General features: G+C 47.3%; 2 protein-coding genes across 2 annotated transcripts; one reads left to right on the top strand and one right to left on the bottom strand.

Annotated features, from left to right (window-relative positions):
* Positions 1–1,507: 1,507 nt before the first annotated feature.
* tdrd15 (tudor domain containing 15) lies at positions 1,508–8,515 on the bottom strand. The gene is made up of 5 exons (XM_011611869.2): positions 8,410–8,515; positions 7,428–7,470; positions 1,833–7,274; positions 1,628–1,752; positions 1,508–1,547 (listed from the first exon to the last, which is right to left on the bottom strand). Exons 2-5 carry the CDS (start codon positions 7,457–7,459, stop codon positions 1,534–1,536), a joined length of 5,613 nt encoding a protein of 1,870 aa, XP_011610171.2. The 5' UTR covers positions 7,460–7,470; positions 8,410–8,515; the 3' UTR covers positions 1,508–1,533.
* A 266-nt stretch (positions 8,516–8,781) lies between these two features.
* Positions 8,782–15,911, top strand: rfx6 (regulatory factor X, 6). The gene is made up of 20 exons (XM_011611870.2): positions 8,782–9,253; positions 9,905–10,064; positions 10,603–10,726; positions 10,808–10,869; positions 10,982–11,059; positions 11,180–11,207; positions 11,362–11,469; positions 11,540–11,617; positions 11,693–11,806; positions 11,879–11,928; positions 12,001–12,160; positions 12,243–12,387; positions 12,465–12,574; positions 12,657–12,774; positions 13,386–13,508; positions 13,630–13,836; positions 13,902–14,208; positions 14,427–14,797; positions 14,983–15,189; positions 15,282–15,911. The coding sequence occupies exons 1-20, from the start codon at positions 9,115–9,117 to the stop codon at positions 15,434–15,436; spliced, it is 2,844 nt and encodes a 947-aa protein (XP_011610172.2). The 5' UTR covers positions 8,782–9,114; the 3' UTR covers positions 15,437–15,911.
* Positions 15,912–19,909: the final 3,998 nt, after the last annotated feature.

Here is a 19,909-nt window from a genome sequence, read left to right as displayed (position 1 = left end):
TCCAGGAGACGGCAATCTAATTTTATGTGACGATGGTGCTGATAGGAGTGCATCCATGCCAGTTCCACCCCCCTCAATCTCTTGTTTTCATTCCTGCGACGGAGATCAGCTGCAGAACTATGAGCCATCACGGGCCGACACGGGGGCGTGGACGGAGACTTCACTGCTGGCACCGAGTTAAAAGGCCCACGTTCGGAATGACATACTTTAAAAGAGGCTCAGTTAACTTTGGAATAGCAAATATGTCGTTGGACACGACAAACGCATAAACAGCTTCAGTTTTTTTTCTGTTATTCTGCTAAAAACAACAAACTCGACTGTGGATAAATTTGATCAAACAGCGACGCGCTGTGGCCGAATGGAAGAACTACAACTGCAGCAGACGGCAGGAAAAAAAGACAAAAATGTCTGGAATATTTGATGGAAGAGAGAACTAAACAGAAAAGATATTGAAAGAGGCAAAGAAAGAAGGAATAGAAGGATCCAAAGAGAAAATAATCAAACATCAAATACATTAATAAAGGGGATGACACCAAATGCAAAGGAACTGTTGTGAAATATCGCGAATTGCATTATGTTATTTCTGTTCGAATAAAAGTAGAAGAGAGTAGTTTCGTAGGTAATATGGGAAGGATTAAAAGTGGGAAAGTGGAGTGTGGGAACGGGTCTGTGCATGTTTAGCAAGGAGGACAAAACAAGAATGTGTAATATCTGCTTAGGCTAGGCTAATCACGCCTATCACGAGTATGCTGGGAACCGCTCCAAGGTAGTCAAAGAAGCCTCGGCACATGGCCTTGGACATGTGTGATATGGTACCGTGGTAAAAATGTGTAGTCAAAACATGAGCAATGAGTCTCAGCGAGCATGAACTCGCCCCCGCCTGTGTGAGTAGTGTAGCTGATGCAGTCTATGTAAACACGCCTCCTGCTGTGTACCCACGTCTGTATTTTAATAAAGATGGCGGGAGTGTGAGGGTCCCCGGGTCGGCACGGCAGAGCACCTGTCTGATCCGAGGGTGACTCCCCCTTGCAAGGTGAAAAGGTACTTCGAAGTCTGGTCTCAACTTGTGGTGCCTGAGTACACTTCTGAGGACTCGAGTGAGGGTTCGACGACACAACAAAGAATTTAAAATGGAAAAAAGGGAATTATTTTAACCCTTTCTTATATTAGATTATTATTCAGTCAACACTCATACAATCATTTTTTAGATTTATTTTCCAAACAATCAGGCTGAACAATGACAAGTTTAATGGCGAACGCTGAACAGCAGTATAGCGCCACCCAGTGGTGAAACTGGAGTTTTTAAAACAAAATAATGAGGTGCAATAAAACATAATATCATAAAAGATTAAATTAAAACATTCAAATTTTAGAAACCAACATAACCTTTAACCTCAACCTCTCACATTTTACGAAACATTTAAGCTAAATAACGGCAAATCTGGTGAGTTTACCAGCAGCTATTGGTTTATTTTGTGGCCCTATAAAAAGGCTGTTATTCATCTGTTGAAACATCTGTGGGAAACAAACAGCTCACATCAGAGAACCTGAAACCAAAAACAAAGAACATTGGTTTTTGCCTTCTCAAAGGTTTTTTTTTCTCCATTAAATGATGAACAGTACTCACAGTGACTGGATTTAGAGATTGGTATCTTCCTTTGGACTTCAGTGAAGTAACTGCGGAACCCATCGTAGACTTCATCGCGCTCCTCTTTGCTCCGATTTCCCGTACCGAGACTCCATTCCTGGAACCTAAATGCATCAGAAATAGCACTTTGTTCCTCCTAAAACATTCATATTTAATGCACCAGTTTAAAAAGCAGAAAACTTACCTCACTTCCTGCACGATGTCTAAATAATGGGCTTGTTGGGCATCCACCAGCCACTTGGCAACATGGACGCCATCAGCCAACATGTCGACCTTCCACGCTGAGTCTGACACGCGCTCTCTGAAGAAGATCTGGAGTCTCTTCTGGTACAAACAGCGCTGGAAGCAGAACGCCGCCTCGTCGGCCCACTGCCCGTCTGCTCCGAGTGGCCTCACGCCTCGGAGGATGCAGGGGTGGATCACCTTGGGCAGGTTCCTCATCTCCGCCGGAAGCATCCTTAACTGGCCAGCGTTTTCACGTGGCGTGCACTCGTAGAAGCCGTAATCCAGCAGGTTTAGCAGGACTATGGTGCCGCCCAGGTGCACGACTTCCGCCCGGCACCACTTCTTCTTGGTGCTGGATTTCAGGAGGCAGCAGGTGCCGGGGAGGAGGTGAGCTTCGGGGAGAGGGAGCAGCTGCTTGGGCAGATTACTCAACATCACGGAAACCTTCTTCAGGACCAGAAGTGACTCTTCCAGGAGGACACAAAACTCAAAAGGATTCGTAGCTGCGGCTGCAAACCCGTGATAGGACTTATCGAGTTCGACAGGAGCAAAGTTCAGCTGCTGAGGTCGGCTCGCCGCCGGGTCGCTGGTCTTCTCCGGCGACATCAGGAGCCCCAGAAACAGCGGGTTCACGACCATCTCCACCTTCCAAAGTTCACCGACCTCTGAGTAGCTCATGAATATCAGCCTGACCTCGCTGCCTACCAGCAGCTGCAGAGACTCCAGCCATGACCTGCAGGCGCCGAACCCAAAGGAGTTCATCCTACACAGCACGGCGAGGTCGGGCACTTCCGTCAGGAGGTCGCAGCGTTGGCGGACGGAGCCGGCGGAGATCGCCTCCGTTATTCCGTGATCATCGAGGCGGACCAGGCAGGTCTGACCGTACACCTGCTGAACCACGGCCCGGTGCCACCGCTGGTCTTTGGGCACCTGGACTAAACATTTCAGGCCTACTTTGACCTCCTCCGCAGGTACGGGCGCGCACCTGTGCAGGTTGTGGAAGATGCTGCGTTCCAAAGCAGAGAGCAGATGAGCGCTCCTCTGTAACCGCACGTAAAAGCTGCCGTCGCGCGTGACCGACAGGAGAGTGCAGTTCTCGGTGGTTTTGGATTGAATGTTGAGAGGCGTGACCGCGTGAGCACCGGGACCTTCGGGCTCCTCCGAGAGGCTTTTGGTTTGCCTCCTGACGTCTCGAGATCCCCTCTTAAGTCTGGTCGGTGGCCTTCTACAACAGCGGCAGGTTAACCGCTTCAGTCTGGACGGCAGGGAAGCAGGTGGCGTTTGCGTGGACTTCTCCGGGTCGACTGTGGACAAGGCTTGGTCCGTTCCAGATAAACCTGCCGGGTCATTCCCCCTCTCTTCACTGTGGGTTTTACTCTCCACAGGTGGCTCCGAAGGACCAGTCGCTCCTTCGACAATCACCACCTCCCACTGAGGTCCAGGGTGACGGGCAAAGTGGAACAGAAGAGGCTTCTCCATGGCAGCGCGGGTGAAAGCAGCCTCATTTTCATACGCCTTGTTATCGAAGAGGCAGCAGGGGATGCTAAATCTGGGCTGAGAGAGAAACTCTTCCGGTATGGAGAAGATCCTGTCCTCCATGACTGAAGAATTTCCATAATCAAGAAACTCCACTTTCACAGAATTTCCCTCGAGATGCTTCACAACCGAGCGATACAGCGCGCCGTCTTCCTCATACTCTGCTAGAACCAGGGCGCCGGTTTGCAGCGATGTGGGGCTCACCCTCCTCAAGGAGCCTCTTAAGGCGTCGGAGTTCAGATCTTCGACCATCTTGAGGATGGCAGGTTCGTCGTCTGCCCGCTGGAGGAAGAAGCTGCTGAGGGAGTCGATGTGGGACATGAAGCACGATGTCCTGAAGCCTTCGGTGACCTCGATGTCGGGCAAACTCGACAGCTGTGGGATGTCGGTTTTCCCGACGAGCTCCGGCACCGACTCTCCACCCGCGTGGAGGGACGCTTGCGGCTCTTCAGGGGTTTCCTGCGGTTCTGCGGGCACGCTCCTCTCCTCTTCTGGACGCTCCATGGCACAAACTCCACCTCCTCTCTGTGTTTGGGATGTGGTCCCGGTGGACAGAGGTCCAAGGTTTGTCTTGTTTTGTCCAGGCAAACTCAGAAGTGGCTTTGTTTTGGGTAAAAGGCTGGCGACGAGCTCCCTCACCTTCTCGTTGATGCTGGCGTCTCCGTCGAACAGCTCCACATCGAAGGAGCCGTCCTCCATGGGCGCGAGCACGCGGGCCGTCAGCTGCCTGTGGAGGACGGTCTCAGACAGCCACTGGCTGACGTCGGCGTACAGCTCTTCTCTGGGCACCGAGGCCAGTCTGAACCTCAGCGCCTGCATGGGCGTATGCAACAGGTCTGCGCAGCCTCCAGAGATGCGCGCGACGTTGCTCTTCTCCGATATCACGCTGTTTCCATAATCCACAAAAAACACGCCGAGATGCACGGCTGACTGGACGGCGTGCACGAACCCCCTGTACCACAGACCGTCAAAGTATTTAGCCAAGCACAGGTTCCTCACGGCGGCGTCCGAGTCCCCCGGCGTCCTTTTCCGAGTCTCCTCGACGATTTTCATTTCAAGCTTTTCGATGACGTCGATGTTCCTCTCGAGGTGGCAGTAGATCTCCCCCTGATTGATGATGTGCGTCACAAAGACTTCCTCTTTACTCCCTGGACCCAGGTCGAAGGAAGAGTAGACGAAAGACTCTGGGAACTCCGAGGACATGGGCAGAATGGAGAAGGTGGCCTCTCTGGCGAGGCCTTGCTCCAGGAGGAAGCTTGTGATGCTCTGCTGGTATTTGTTGCTGTAGAGCTCCACGACGTTGCACGACCCTCTGTTCTTGATGTTCCACTGGGAAACGACGATGCACCTGAGACTATTTTTGTCATGGAGGAGCTCCTTCAGCAATTTACACACCTTTGAACTCCAGCCGCCGACGCTAACAGGCTCAGCTGGTTCAATCAGCCTGGACAGGCTGCACCGGAAGGCTTGTCTTTCCAGATGGAGGAACTCTGGCAGTATTCCCTGGAGATGGTGCTCCTCCATTTGGACAGAGTAGCCATAGTCAACCAGGGCCAACACGCAGCGGGCCTGTTGTCTGTCTGTGATGGCGGCCCGATACCACACTTCATCTCTAGGTGATTTGACAACGCAGCAGGAGTCTTCTGGGAGGAGCGGCACCGTGTGGGTGGAGTAATAAAGCTGCATTTTAGTCATCAACTTAGCCAAAGCCCGAGCTCTATCAAACGACAGACACCAGAAATCTGACGGGGAGGCCACGCACGAGCAGCACACGGCTAACTGACACCCGGGTTTGATGTTTAAGGATTTAAAGGCAGCTTTTCCCGTATTTTTGCATGTTTTGTCTTCCTGCTCCTCACTGACCTCCACCTCCTGCTTCTCCTCGGGTGGGTCCGATACCTCACCGTGTCTCTGACACTCTGTGTCCGTGTCCGCCGCAGGTTTGTTTGGGACGCTGCTCCAGAATCCGTCATGCTTGGAACTGATGAACTCGGCGATGCTCTGAGCGCCGTCTCCCATCTCATAGAGATCCACAACAAACGTGCTTTTCCTCATCTGGACCACTTGGACTCGCAGGGCTTTCCCCGACACGGTTTTTCTGAAGGACTCGCACATCGTGGTTGTCCAGACGTCGTCCAAAGGTATAACATTATCGAGGGAACAGCAGAAGGCAAACGCTGGGGGGTCGGCCAAGGCTCTGGGTATCTTCTTGATCAGGTTATGAGGAACTTTCTCAATGTTCCCAAAGTCAATAAAAAGGACTTCGCATCCATGCAGGAGTTGGCTGATGACCAAAGCTCTGTAGAAATGCAGGTCTTCCTCATACATTGCACAGCAGAGCGTACCGAGCTGGGGATTCACCAGGACATCGTCATCCATTTTCACCTCTCTAAAGTGGTCGACCATGTTTGACATCAGTTCCTCAAACTCATCATTGCGATTTTGCGTCCGGATCCAGAACCTTTCTGGATTTTGAGCAAACGTGACGTAGCCGACAAAGGCTGCTCCTTCCGTCATCTCCTCTATTCCCAATGTTTTGAGGAAGGTTTCACGTATAATTGTCTCCAGGTACAGGTAACTGTTGTGTGACGTCAGGTCTTCTGCTGCAAAATCCCGCTTGGTTTTGAGAATGGGCTCAGCTTTCTCCACGGCCTTTCCTTCGGGGTTGTTGATAGTGACGGTGTAGAGATGTTCTTTTTCCTCAAAGTCTCTGATCTCCACGTCCAGAACGCTTCCAAGCAGACCTGATTTAAGGAAACTCAACTGGCGAGCTTTGACCTCCTCGTCCACGTCGCCCAGGGAACATGGAAACGCCATAAAGGGAATTGAATCGAAACCATCTGGCAACCTGTGGACGTCCTCAATGTCGACGCACTCAAAGAACCCATAGTCGATGAAGAAAACTCGGATTCGGGACTTGTCTGGGAGGAAGGGGAGAAACCCTCGGTGCCACCCCCAGTCTTTGCCTTTCACAGCACACAGTAAACCCAAGTTCTCCTGGACGCCATGGTTCGTTTCTCTCGTTCTGCCCTCGTAAACGGCGGCGAGCTTCTTCGATATTTCCTGGAGGTCTTGCTCCATGCCGCAAATCCGACAGTAAAAGTGCTGCGCACTCGCCGCCGCCGTCACGCAGACCGTGGCCTGTGTTCCGCACCGCAGTTGCGGCCCCTGAAAGGAGAGAAGGTCCCTGTAAGCTTGGAGCGCGGACAGTTCTTCTCTCCCACTCGGATTTTTAATCAGCGGGTCAGGAGTCGGTTCTGTGCCCTGCTTGGGTGGAATCTCTGTGAGCATCTCGACCAAGAACAGGAAGGTATCCGTGTCGACGTGCCTCCCAAACCCGTGCAGAACGAGCTCATTGTTGATCTCAGGGACTTCCAGTATGAGGACCTTGTAGGGCAGGACAGCCTGCGCGTAACCTGTGACGTTTTTCCCAACCAGATTGGAGAAGTACTGCTCCACTGCAGACGTGCAGCAGCTCTGGGATATCAGCACGCTGGAAAGGAAACCACAAACTATCTTGGGATGGAGGCTGAACAAGTCGTCTGAACAGGCAGAAATGTTGGCGGCGCCGACACTCAGGATGTTCCCATAATCAATGAGGAAAACATCAAACAAGTCTTCCTTCCTGTTCTGGACTCTTCCTCTGTACCAGTGGGCCGACGCCAAATCCTCAACCAGACACAAGTCTCCGATGTCCACGGCAGCTTTGGCCTTCGGCGCCCGCTGTATCTCACACTGTAAGATGATATAATCCAGCTCACACATGGTGGGGTGTTTTCCCTGGAAGTGTATCAGGGTAGTTTCAGGGTTCCAGTCCAAATGGGTTAACTTCAGGTCCACCGACCACAGAGCAGAGGAACCAGAGCTGAAAATGTAACGACGTCTGTCAGTATTTGCTACCATCAAACCCACCCTGTGGTCAGACAACACTGGGTAATCCTGAAAATACTTGATTAGAAGAACATATGTGTTCGAACACTTTATCTGGGACATCAACAACCAAAATTTCAAGGCTTACATTTGGTGTTGGGAGCTTGGCACTTCCTGCATGGTGCTGTACACTGAAAAGAAAGAAGAAAGTACGTTTTTAAAGCTTTAAAACCAGGAAGAGATTTTTACAGTCACCGACAGCGTAACAGGCATCAACCCTCACGCATCATTTTACTCTATTTGCAATTCAAGTAGAAAATTGAATGCAGAATTTGAAGAAATTAGAGGAAATCTCCTCTCACTGTTATTACCAACCACAAGGGGCCATGAGAACTATCACAGGTAGAGAAATAAACACTATCATTAAAATTAACATTGATGCACAAGCTTCAGCGTTCTGAATTCAATAATGATTTTATTCCTCCTAAACATTAACAGCATGATTGAATCCCATTATTGGACGAACTAATTCAAAGTTGTCACAATTACAGACCAAGAAATTCCAAAAAATAATGACTATAACGTGTCAAATCGTCCTTTAAACTGTGCATAAAGACAATCAATCATTCTTCAGCGTCTGGATACATTTTAAGTTAGGAGCAGTTTTACTATAATGGCAGAAATCTCATAAAACAGGTTCGTGATAGTCCTGGTTCAGCTGTCTTTATCATTGAATAATTACTAATATACATGCGTTATAATATTCAGCTTAAAAATGTCATTACATGTTTTTCAAGGTTCATTTATTTGTTTCACGCATTTAATTCTTTGTTTTATTCAATCATTAGATATTAGCGCATGCTTGCTCGTTTTGTTTGTGCACATTCTATTTATATGTTCAAAAAGTAACACTTGCAAACCTACAGGCTCTAAATGTAGATTTATTGCTTTTGTAGCATGAAGCTACAAAACTATCCGCAGTTAAATAAACGAGCATTCAGCGAAACAGCAGCAAAAACTTTAGTTTAAGCTAACAGCAGCGGCACTAAAGGTGCGTTTGGCCCCAGAATCTTCGCCCTGCAGCGACACTTTGACGCACTTTTTGGGAGAAAAGTGCGTGAAAATCTCACCTCGGTGCAACTTTGGTCCTTTTCCTCACTTTTCATCTAAGACGCGACATCAGGATGCTGCGCTGCTGCCGCACGTGCTGGTCTGACCTCACTTCCGGACCCTCTCGCGTGCTGCAGGTGAGCTGAATGACGCAATCCGCTCTCACGTCACGTTTTAAATACGTTTTAAAGTGTTTTGACTCTCTTCGAGGCTGTTTTGTAAATAAATACTTAATAATTATTTAATGGTTGCTTGGTTTCGTTTAAGCAGAGAAAGTGAAATAATAAAAATAAAACCTACAATCATCTAAATTTGTAGTTTTAAGTGTGAAAGCAGTGGGGTTTTGCTGGTTTTATGTGAAGAGCCAGCTGACGGTGGGAAGGCTGGGTGGGTGGATGGACAGATGGATGAGGCCTTTTCTGTTAATCATTAGTGGCCTGAATCACCTCCAGTCTTCTGTAAATATGAGGAACTCATCCCGGAGCTTCATTAGCTCCGTCCTGCCACAGCTGGACACTCGTCCGCACTCTGATGTCCGACTAAAATGTTGGAACTTGGATTTTGTTACGGATTTTGCAGTCTTATGAGGATTAACAATCTTTAAACACATTTTAATGGAGGAGCAATGAGCTGCTGCGGATCTTCAGTCTGGAGTCACTAATTGATTATTTTTATTATTATTTTTGGTTTTTAATTGCGTCTTTTTTTCCTCCTTTTTTGCGACGATGCCGCAGAAACGCAGCAGTGAGACTTCAGCCCAGGATGAAGTCTTTCTGATTCACTCCCTCAGCAAGAGTTTGTGCGGCTCCCCAGAGGAGACAGGCTTAAAGAAACACCAGGAGGAGGATTCTGGGATTAAATCAGGTAATCTAGGATCAATTGGGGTTTTTGGCCTTCTTTATCAATCAATAACACTTCAAACGGTTAATTTCCTCCTTTTTTCTGGGTTCAGACACATATTGACCACACGGTGGTGCTTCTGTGCGATAAAGTAGAAAACTCAGTCAAATGAAGAAAGAGAAAGAAAAATCAGGATTTAGGTCTGTGATTATTCACATGACGCGTTCTGACATTTTGTCTTAATTACCCACAAATTCAAGCCATTTTTGGATTCAATACACAGCCGGAAGCTTTGAATCAACATTACAGAACCTTTAATGACTGAAAAGATAAATTACCCTTTATTCTGTTAAAAGAGGAGCATTTTTGTTGTTTGTTGTGGGAAAACGGAGACGAAAAGGGAAATCAAGATCAAGAAGGTCAGAAAAGGAGAAGAGACTCCAACCTCGTGTTGGAGGCCGATGGAGATATCTCATGAATAGATTTATTTAATGATTTATTTAATAGACTATCTGATGTAGTTTAAAATAAAAACAATATTATAACCTTAAATAATGGCAAACAAACGTTAACATATTTTATTAGTGTAAATTCAAAATAACCAAAGGTTATTTAGCATCCAGGGGAGTAAAAGTGCTGCACCGTGAACACGCCTGTACCTGCATGTGTCCTCAGAGGCGGAGGACAGTAACGAGCTCCCGTCCTCTGAAGAGGACCAGGACCTGGTGGACTTTAACCCAGAACTGAGCATCAAACAGAACATCGTCACGTCCAGAAAAACCATCAGTCAGATCATCAAGGACAAGAAGAAGCAGACGCAGCTCACTCTGCAGTGGTGAGGACCGTACCAGTGGACCAACTGGTCTGCAGCACACATGCCACATTAACAGGGACGTGGGACAATGAGAGACACCAGAAAATGGGCCCATTTGGCTTAAACTCAAGAACAACTAGAAGCAAAAATACGAGTTATTCAGAGTAATAAAAGGTCATCACGTCAGCGAGGAACCTTCTGCTTCTAGTTCAGCGGCTGACATCTCAACACTTGCATTAGATGAAATCACCAGGGGAAGATGTCAGACCAGTGGAAGGGAGAAGGGGAGCATCTGGCCTGGTCCAGGACCAGAGCCCTGGTATCTCAGATATTCCTGGTCATGGCCGATGGAGAACAGAACATTCCCAGCTCATTTTTCTTTCACATTTGTTGACTGTTGCATGTCTTCCTACCTCCTCTTCTCCTCCCATTCTGCCCCCATATGAGTCTGGCCCTGCTCAAGGTTTCTTCCTGTTAAAGGGAATTCTTTTCCCACCACTGATGCCTGCTGGGGTTTTTATCTGGACAGGGTGGTTGAAGCTTCTCTTTGTGTGATCAGGCTGGAGGAGAACTACATTGTGTGTGAGGGAGTGTGTCTGCCCCGGTGTATCCTCTACGCCCACTACCTTGACTTCTGCAGGAAAGAGAATCTCGAGCCGGCCTGTGCTGCCACTTTTGGGAAGGTTTGTTTGTCATCAAATCCAGAAAATGACCACAGATTGAGAGTTTAAGTCGGGTTCAAGGCGTAAGTATTTTCTCTTCAGACGATTCGCCAGAAGTTTCCTCTTCTAACAACCCGGCGACTCGGCACCAGAGGACACTCCAAGTGAGTAGACCACGTCCTGGTCTAAATCTGTGAGGTCCTTCAGTTGGATCCCCCGTAGGTTGTAATAACGATATTTAGGTTCTAATCGCTTTTGCCCCCCATTGTTGGACAGATATCACTATTATGGAATCGGCATTAAAGAAAGCAGCGCCTATTATCACTCCGTGTACTCCGGAAAAGGTTTGACCAGGTAAACTAATATTTCATTATTGTTCTTAGTTACCTTCTCCTTTACCTGGGTGAAAACATGATTGATTTGAATTTGTTGTTTACATTTGTTTTGGTTGTTTTTTTGTTTTGTTTTTTACAGATTTTCAGGGAGCAAGCTCAAGAATGAGGTAAGTGAGCCTGTAAGTAACCGCATACAGGTGTGTCACAGCTATAAACGATGGAATAATGGACGGAAGGTTGAAGATCTCTGCAGGGTCACGTGACATCACTGTTTTCCTGAGGGATTCTAAAACGCATCCATCAAAAAATCTGATTTTTCAGGGAGGTTTCACCAGAAAATACTCCCTGAGCTCCAAAACCGGAACGCTGCTCCCAGACTTTCCCAATGCTCAGCATCTTCTCCTGCAGGGAAATATCTCCAGAGACAAGGTCCGTTCTCTTGAGCAACGTCTCCCTGATGTGTTATTTGTTTTTCAGTCTGCATCGGTTTGGTTTTCAGGTGGAAACTCTGATCATGATGTATAAAACTCACTGCCAGTGCATCCTGGACAACGCCATCAACGTGAACTTCGAGGAGGTGACGGCCTCTGCTGCAGCAGACGTTCCGGCACGCTCCGCTCTTCGACAGCTTATCAAACTGTTGTTGTTCCAGATCCAGAACTTCTTGCTGCATTTCTGGCAGGGAATGCCCGACCACCTCCTTCCCCTGCTGGAAAACCCCGTCATCGTGGACATCTTCTGTGTCTGTGATTCCATCCTCTACAAGGTCTGCAGAGACAAACAGAAGCAACGTGCTGGTGACCCACACTTGACCCGTTTTTTTTGTGTGTCTTCTCAGGTTTTAACAGATGTTCTGATTCCAGCAACGATGCAGGAGATGCCTGAAAGGTTTGTATCTTCAGCTCTTCGGTGTTGACGTGGTGAGAATGGAGGAAGATTCCTGAGAATGTTCCTCTGCAGTCTGCTGGCAGACATCCGCAGCTTTGCCAAGCACTGGGAGCACTGGCTCGCCTCCTCCCTGGAGAACCTCCCAGAATGCCTTGCAGCCAAGAAGCTCCCCATCGCACGTCACTTTGTTTCCTCCCTGAAGAGACAGACCTCCTTCCTTCACCTGGCGCAGGTCACTGACAGGATTATAGACGAGCGACAGACTCCAGCACAGTCTACACTGAGTGTTTTTTTTAATTCCACGCCGGTTCCAGATCGCCCGCCCGGCGCTGTTTGACCAGGCGGTGGTGACGGGCATGGTGTCAGACATCGACAGCATCGACCTCGGCAGCATCAGCTCGCAGCCTCTGCTCAGCATGAATGCCAACGGAGAGTCGGACCCTGATATTTACTCGGAGTGTAAGTCCATACTGTGGGCGCGTGCACGAGATTCACGTTAAAGTGGAGATTCGCTATTAATCAAGGTTCTCCTCCAGATGATTCCATCACCGTTTTCCAGGAGCTGAAGGAGCTTCTGAGGAAGAACGCCACCGTGGAGTCCTTCATCGAGTGGCTGGACTCTGTTTTGGAGCACAAAGTCATCAAGGTAGCAGCTGCTTGAATGTCAGCGTGGTTGTTACTGAAAACAAATGTCCAGCAATTGGTTCTGGTTCTGTGTCTCTGAGCAGCCTGGAAAGCAGAGCGGTCGGTCGGTGAAGAAGCGAGCTCAGGATTTCCTCCTCAGGTGGAGCTTCTTTGGTGCCAGAGTGATGCACAACCTGACGCTCAACAACGCCTCCAGCTTTGGTAAGAGCCAGCATGATGACTGCCCCTGGTGGTGGGCTACAGTATAGGTCAAGGGTGACAGACCCACTTTAATAAAATAGCATCCAAACATAACTGAACGCAATAAACCATGAACTGGATCCACCTGCAGCTAATTGATTTTGTGCTCCCTAAATCAATCACACATGCAAGCGCGCGCGCACGCACGCACGCACACACACGCACACACACACACACACACACACACACACACACACACACACACACACACACACAGCTTGCAGCAGATTGCTACAATAGCACCATAAATTGTAATGGCCACAGTGTCCCTGATTAAACAGTCTTATCAGCAGGCCACGTGCTCTCTGTTCAAACACACGCAGGGAACGTGGACGCGAATAAACACGAACCATTTGGTGGCCTCCACACTGAAGTCCCACACACACACACACACACACACACACACACACACACACACAGACACAGAAGGTTTCAAACAAAGAGCTGATTGATCCTCAAAGTCAAACACCAGATTCGGAGGAGGCTCAGCTGCAGTCGGGGAGTCAAATGTCTGTTAGCTGATAAACTCTGGCAGTTTGGAGTTGCCCTCCGTTATGTTCTGGTGTCTGCAGGTTCCTTCCACCTGATCAGGATGCTGTTGGATGAATACATCCTGCTGGCTCTGGAGACTCAGTTCAACAATGAAAAGGAGCAGGACCTGCAGAACCTGCTGGATAAATACATGAAAAATGCAGGTATGCTGACGCCCTCTGGACCTGCAGCAGCACCCAAACACAGACAAACAATTCGTCCATCAAAACAACAACTCGATCTAAGATAATCTAGCTGTAGCAACACGTGCCGTCTTGTTCTCAGACGCGAGTAAAGCGGCGTTCATGGCGTCCCCCAGTTCCTGCTTCTTGGCGAATCGGAACAAAGCCGGTGCCGTCGCTGACCAGTCAGTGAAGAATGAGTCTCTGGGGGAACACACTTACATGGCTTTTTCCAACAATCAGCCGCAGCCTGTCGAAACGAGCGCCGTCATCTACCAAGGGACAGATTCCACGGGCTTCCCAACTTCAGGTGAAGCGGCTAAAACGATTGTTTCATAAACAAACGCAGTTTAATGTTTTTTTGTCTCTCTCTAGTTGGGCAGATGGACTTCTCTCAGGTCAGCGTCCCCCTCATGACACCTCCTATCTCTCCAGCTGCGTTGGTGCATCGAGGTTCTGTCATCAATCAGGGGCCGCTAACAGGGAGACCCCTGACGTCCTCGTCCACCACCTGCCCGTCGTCGTCCTCCTCTTCCTCCTGTCTGCCTTCTCTCAGTCCTGTGGCTCAAAACAGCCCCTGCGCCTCGTTCCCAGAGAACCTGTACCATTGCTTACCTCAGACCAACTCTGGTTTCTTCCAAACCAGCAGCAGCTCAGGCTCCAACTACCAGCCAGCACTCAGGTCAGCGTAACAATGTGCATTTGATTACTTCATTTACATTTTACTTTCAATTTGGAGCTCCTGGAACAGATAAGCCTGAAATAGAACTAATCCAGTGTGAACTGGCCTGACTGACGTTGGTGTCAGTTTTTCTATGGACTGACCTATTTACGAGCCTATAATCGACCGTCTCTGTCACCACAAACATCTGACTCTGATGATCTTTATCTGTGTCTCAGGTCTCAGACGCACAGCCAGTGTCTGGTACCAGCTCAGTCCCAAGCACCATCTCTGGCCTACCACCTTTCTCGGTACCCATCATTCAACGAACAACAAGCCACTAAAGATGTGTTCTACAGCCATCATCACCCTGCAGGCCCTTACTCATCTATCAGCACCAAATCCTCGCTGGCGCCTTACGGCCCGCCAGTCCGACCAGCATCCAGTTACAGCTCGGGCTCTGATCCAGTTCAGAGTGAGCAAGGACTGGACGCTCAGACAGCAGCTCAGATTCTGGACTCGGCAGAAGGTTTTGGATTCATGGGGGTTGGCCTGAACACCCCAGGCAGCGGGTGTCAGGGTCACCCCTACTCTGCTGCGGGACACAGTGGTAATTCATAATATTTGGTTCCCTTTAGAGACCTTTTGTTTCTCACATTATTATCTGGGTTGGAATTCACCACAAGTCTGTGCTAACGTCACTAAGCCAACTTTATTTGGCTCATTCCTAAAAACCACATCAACCCAAATAGTGCTTTGGACTCCCGCTATAACCAAAAATATCCCCCCTTCTAGTCTCAGGTTACTACGGGCACAGCAGTTACCTGGACAACCAGCGGATGACATCGCTGGTTGACCAGCACGTGTCCGTCATCAGCAGCGTTAGCAGTCTCCGGCCGTTCTCCTCCGTCTACGCCGATGTCCACGACCCGCTGAACATCCTGGATGAACCAGGAAGGAAGACGACAGGAGCGTACTTCACCGAGTCTGAACCTGGAACAGGTCAGCAGAATATTTATATGTAAAGTAACGGGGAGGCAACTGCACCAATATCTGAAAGTCTTTATATTTCTGTAAACCCCAACCCTCCACAGGCTCGGCTCCCTGCATGTTCAGCGTTTCTTCGCCGTTTCCCCCCCAGGACACGGTCCTCACCCAGCGGGTGCCCTCGTCCTCGGAGGTCCAGGACCTGGTCTCCTCACTGCCGCCCATCAACACTGTATTCATGGGAACTGGAGGAGTCCAATGATATAGGAAAAACAAACTGGTACAAGAGTTCGGGACTTTTAAGTGGAATCCGACTGAGGCTGTGGTGGCGAGCGAGCTGCATGCATACAGGAAAGCTACACTTTACTTTTTTCTTTGCGGATGATGTGATTATATTTATTTGTGACATGAACTGGTATATACTGGGTTGGCATGGTGTCTATTCAGGTGCAGGAATTCATCATATGTATTTTGAAAATATGATTGTGGTCTTGAGTACTTCCATTAGTGTAAATTGTTGTAAATAAATATTTCTAAGTCAGCGCTGTGCTGTTTTTATTAGAGTCTACTGTTATAGAGCTTAATTAGTCAGACGCATTAACCGATATGAAGATGCCATGGGGGGGGGGGCAACACAAAATAGTTTTTTATTCAGCAACTGTAGGGATTAGTAGAAGTTACAAATATAAAACCCTACAAATTAATATATTCAAACAATAAATGATTTTGAAGCTGGATTCTGTTTCTAAGTGTGCTCCTTTTCATTTTTGTCCAATCAGATTTTTCTCACATGAGAATCCAAAGTCAGAAAAAGCCGATTCATCTGAGTCGGACGGTGTTTCCCTCCTCCCTGATGGTTCTTTTTATCAGTGCCGGAGGAAAAATCCATTTTAGGTGCTCGTGTGGCAGCCCGGGGACAGATGGTGGCGCATGTAATGATTACAGAATCCCCACGTTAAAATACTTTAATTACTAAGTCAATAACGCTGCAACAATTGCCGGAGCTTTAGTGTAAAAACAACAGAAGGCAGAAGGCAAACTTTGGGCCAATGTTTAACTAGAACTTTGCATTAGAGCCGATGGACACAGCCTGCATCCCTGAGAGGAGCCCCCTTTAGAATTCATGATAATAACGCACTTAAAGCTGGACATTTGCTCCCTCAAAGAAAAAGCAAAACTCTGGCACACGTCACATCGGTTTGATTTAATTGTATCTTGAAAATAAAAGGTTTAGTTCACATACTAGGTGACGATTCAGAGCAATTATGAAAGGTCGAATACAAATAATGCACTACAATTTAATGTTGCTATATAATTCATTTTTATTTGATACATTATAATTTTGTATTCATTTAATGTTACATTGATTAAACTATGCACTGTATTTTACATGAGTTTTCCAACAGAAATGGTTAATTGTTTGCAGCCCTACATTATTTCAAATATCGTCATTAAAATCTGTGATGGATCCCTTATTCCCCCAGTGATTAGAATCATTCTCATCAATGTCCACATGGTGTCAGTCCTCACTCGGACCAGTTCTGTGATCCCTGAGGCCACTAGTGTGGACAGAAGACTGAAAGAAGTTCTCCAACTGTCCATCAGAGGGCATCAAACCTACATGTTAACAGCAGTGTGAAGTCTAGAGAGGGGGAGCAGATCCAAGGAGCGGATGATTGCTGTGCCCTTCAAAGAAGTCTCTGAAAATGTCTTTCACTGCGGCAAATTCAAGGCCTCTATTCACCAAATTAAGCGAAATGCCGAGAATGAACAACTTTTCACCGTTTTATTGATCCTCCACCTGCCAGCTTAGCTGAGGTTTTCACTGTAAAGGTGAGGAGGGCAATTAAACCCAACACAAAGTCAGTGATTACACACAAAAAACCCTTCACATTGCAATAATGGTTCCAGGAATATTCAACCCCCCCAACCTGTACCTTCCACTTGCATTTATAGATTTGATTGGATATAAGCTTTCCAAGAGTCTTATAAGACACAGCCGATTCTGACAAATTCCTTCCAAACGCAGAAAACGACACTTTGTTGCTTTTCTTTGTGAATTAAAAATGAAAGAAAAACAAAGGTGACACGTCCACACCGTCGGTTCCACACTGACAACTGATCTTGGCGGCTCAGCCCGGGTGGAGCACCCTAATCCGGAGCGCCGATCACACCCACGCATGTTGACCTCAATTAGGCATCAAAGACTGACTGAAACCTGTGGCGTCGGAGTCCTTTGATGTCACCCATCAGTCATCTTTTCTGCTGATCTGAAGTTTGAACGCCAGAGACACGTTTCCAGACCACAGCCGGCCAAGTGTGTGTGCACGAAGCCTTTAATTCCGATAAAAGCGCACGAGAAAAGCAAAACCTTCAGGTGAGCCACTTCAACACAATGGTGCTTCAAGCATTTTACCTCAAGTGACGCCTTGGTTTGTCTTGACATTTTTGACATAATTTCGGTTGGAGAAATTAGCGCTTGAAAGTGAATGAGGACAGGTTTTAGAAGATAAACGCAGCTGCAGTCGAGCTTGGGGTAGGTAAAAGACAGAGGCTCTTGCTCAACTTGTCTCACCTTGGCAGGATGGAAATACTCATTATTGTTTGCGTAATTATGTCTTTAGCACCACTTCAATGACTGTTTAATCAAATTAAAGTTGAATTTAATTTGAGTTTAAATTGTGCAAGGCTCTGCAGCAAACCGCTCGTTTTCCCTTTTTGTGACCTTGCATTTATTTTTCATCAGTCTTCATGTTCTCAAGTGTGTATTAAGCGTATAAATGCTTCCTTTAAGATATAAAGCATAGCTGCAGGGGGAGGGGGGCTGTTTCTCAAATTAACATAATGGTTTAAGTTAAAGTGTCTTCTTTTTGTGTCAATGGTACGAGCTGAAAGGCAAGCAGGGCGCAGACACACACCCATGTTACTTTATTTCAATGTCTGGCATGAATAGATGTTTAAATGCTCTCAAACTCCAATAAAAAGACACAATAAATGAAGGTAAATAAGAAAAAGTTAGAAAAATGGAGAATATTGAGGACTGAACCTGCTTGTGTTCCATTGCAGCTCTGTATATTCAGCCTGTAAGACCTTCAAGGTAAAAGCTTTCTTTGTGGCCTCTTTGTGTAAATCAAACATAAATGTGGCCACCATTGAGATAAAATAAAGATGGACAATATGCCAGTGAACTAATTTTGTTTGAACCGTTCCACATAGATTGTTCTGAAATGTACATCGTGTAAGATTAACTAAAATCAGTTCTGTGGTTTGGAATTTAAAAAAAACGTGGATCCTGCCTACCCAGAGAGCCTAGTTCCCTGACCAGTTCTCCTCCAGTCAGAAAATTCTTAGCTGCTCTTTTGGCCAGCAGCTCCACTGGTTTCCAGTTGGCCAGAACAGCTTATGACATTCACATAGTTCTAGATGGTGAAGCTGTCGGTTAGGATTTATTGCAGATGACAGTAATATTCAAATCAAATCAAATCAAATCACATCAGTCTTTATTTATATAGCGTCTGTTACAATCATAATTGTTTCTAGGCGCTTTACAGAATCCCAGGGTCTGACCCCCAACAAGCAGGGTCATATAGGGGGACCCTCCTTCTGATGACTGGGTAGAGAGTGAGGGGGGGGGGGGGCAGGTAGAGGAGAGAATAGGAGAGGAGAGGAGAGAATAGGAGAGGAGAGGAGAGATAGAGTCAGCCTCCCGTACCTGGACAGGGAGCTAGTTCCACAGCAGGGGGGCTGGTGGCTAAATGCTCGGCCCCCCATTCTACCTTTAAAGACTCTGGGGACCACAAGTAGACCAGCATTCTGAGAGCGGAGCGGTCTATTGGGCTGGTAAGGTGGTCCTGGGATCAGCACAGGGATCGCTTCCTTAAACTTAGCTACAGCATTATCTGAAAGACATCTGCTATAGTGAGACTGTGCTCTGAACATAGAAGAATCCTTAATCATAAATGTGAAAGTGATCAAAGAATGGTCTGACAGGAGTGGGTTCTGAGGGAACACTGACACATGTTCTACCTCAACACCATAAGTCAGGACTACAGTAGATCTAGGGTGTGGTTAAAGCTATGAGTTGGTTGGTTTATCTGCTGGAGGAAACCAACTGACTCAAGTAATGAAATGAAGCCATTTCTAAAGCTGTCATTTATAACGTCGATATGTTTATTAAAGTCTCCAATAATAGAGACTTTATCTGTTCTGAGGACCAAGTCAGATATGAAGTCAGAGAACTCAGACAGGAACTCTGAATGTGGCCCAGCAGGGGGCCGATATACAACTACGAACAGAAGTGGCTTTACTGTCTTCCAGCTCAGATGAGTGATGCCAAGAGTCAGGCTTTCAAATGACATGGAGCCATGTTTTGGTCGAGGATTAATTAATAACTTGGAGTGATAGATTGCTGATATTAAGTCCTACTTTAATTCCCTGTTTCACTGGTTCTGATCCAACCTTCCATCCAAGTTAACTTTATTTCTGCCGCCTCTGCTTGGCTAAAAATTTTGGATAAAAATGTCAGAGCTCCAGTTTGTCCTTTTTTATATAGCTTTGTCCTTCGCCGGTCAGCGAGTAGCCGAGCATAAAAAAATAATGCATTCCCGTTATGTATGTACCAACCTTGGTATAAAACGCGGAGCTAAACATGCATTTACCACCGGCAGACGCACACAAGCCTCCAAGTTCACACACGCCTTTCACCATTTAATCATTATATTTCTGCTGTCCCCAC

This window comes from Takifugu rubripes, chromosome 16 (genome assembly GCF_901000725.2).
Source record: "Takifugu rubripes chromosome 16, fTakRub1.2, whole genome shotgun sequence".
NCBI classification, from domain to species: domain Eukaryota; kingdom Metazoa; phylum Chordata; class Actinopteri; order Tetraodontiformes; family Tetraodontidae; genus Takifugu; species Takifugu rubripes.
This window is presented reverse-complemented; position numbering and strand designations above follow the sequence as displayed.

Bases quoted from the DNA above. Each gene is read 5' to 3' on its own strand.
- rfx6 (XM_011611870.2), top strand. From the start codon at position 9,115: ATGCCGCAGAAACGCAGCAGTGAGACTTCAGCCCAGGATGAAGTCTTT. The intron at 10,870-10,981 runs GTGAGTAGACCA...ATTGTTGGACAG, and splicing joins GGCACCAGAGGACACTCCAA to ATATCACTATTATGGAATCG. The intron at 11,208-11,361 runs GTAAGTGAGCCT...CTGATTTTTCAG, and splicing joins GGAGCAAGCTCAAGAATGAG to GGAGGTTTCACCAGAAAATA.
- tdrd15 (XM_011611869.2), bottom strand. From the start codon at position 7,459: ATGCAGGAAGTGCCAAGCTCCCAACACCAAAT. The intron at 7,275-7,427 runs GTAAGCCTTGAA...TTACATTTTCAG, and splicing joins CCAAGCTCCCAACACCAAAT to CTCTGGTTCCTCTGCTCTGT. The intron at 1,753-1,832 runs GTAAGTTTTCTG...TGATGCATTTAG, and splicing joins GACATCGTGCAGGAAGTGAG to GTTCCAGGAATGGAGTCTCG.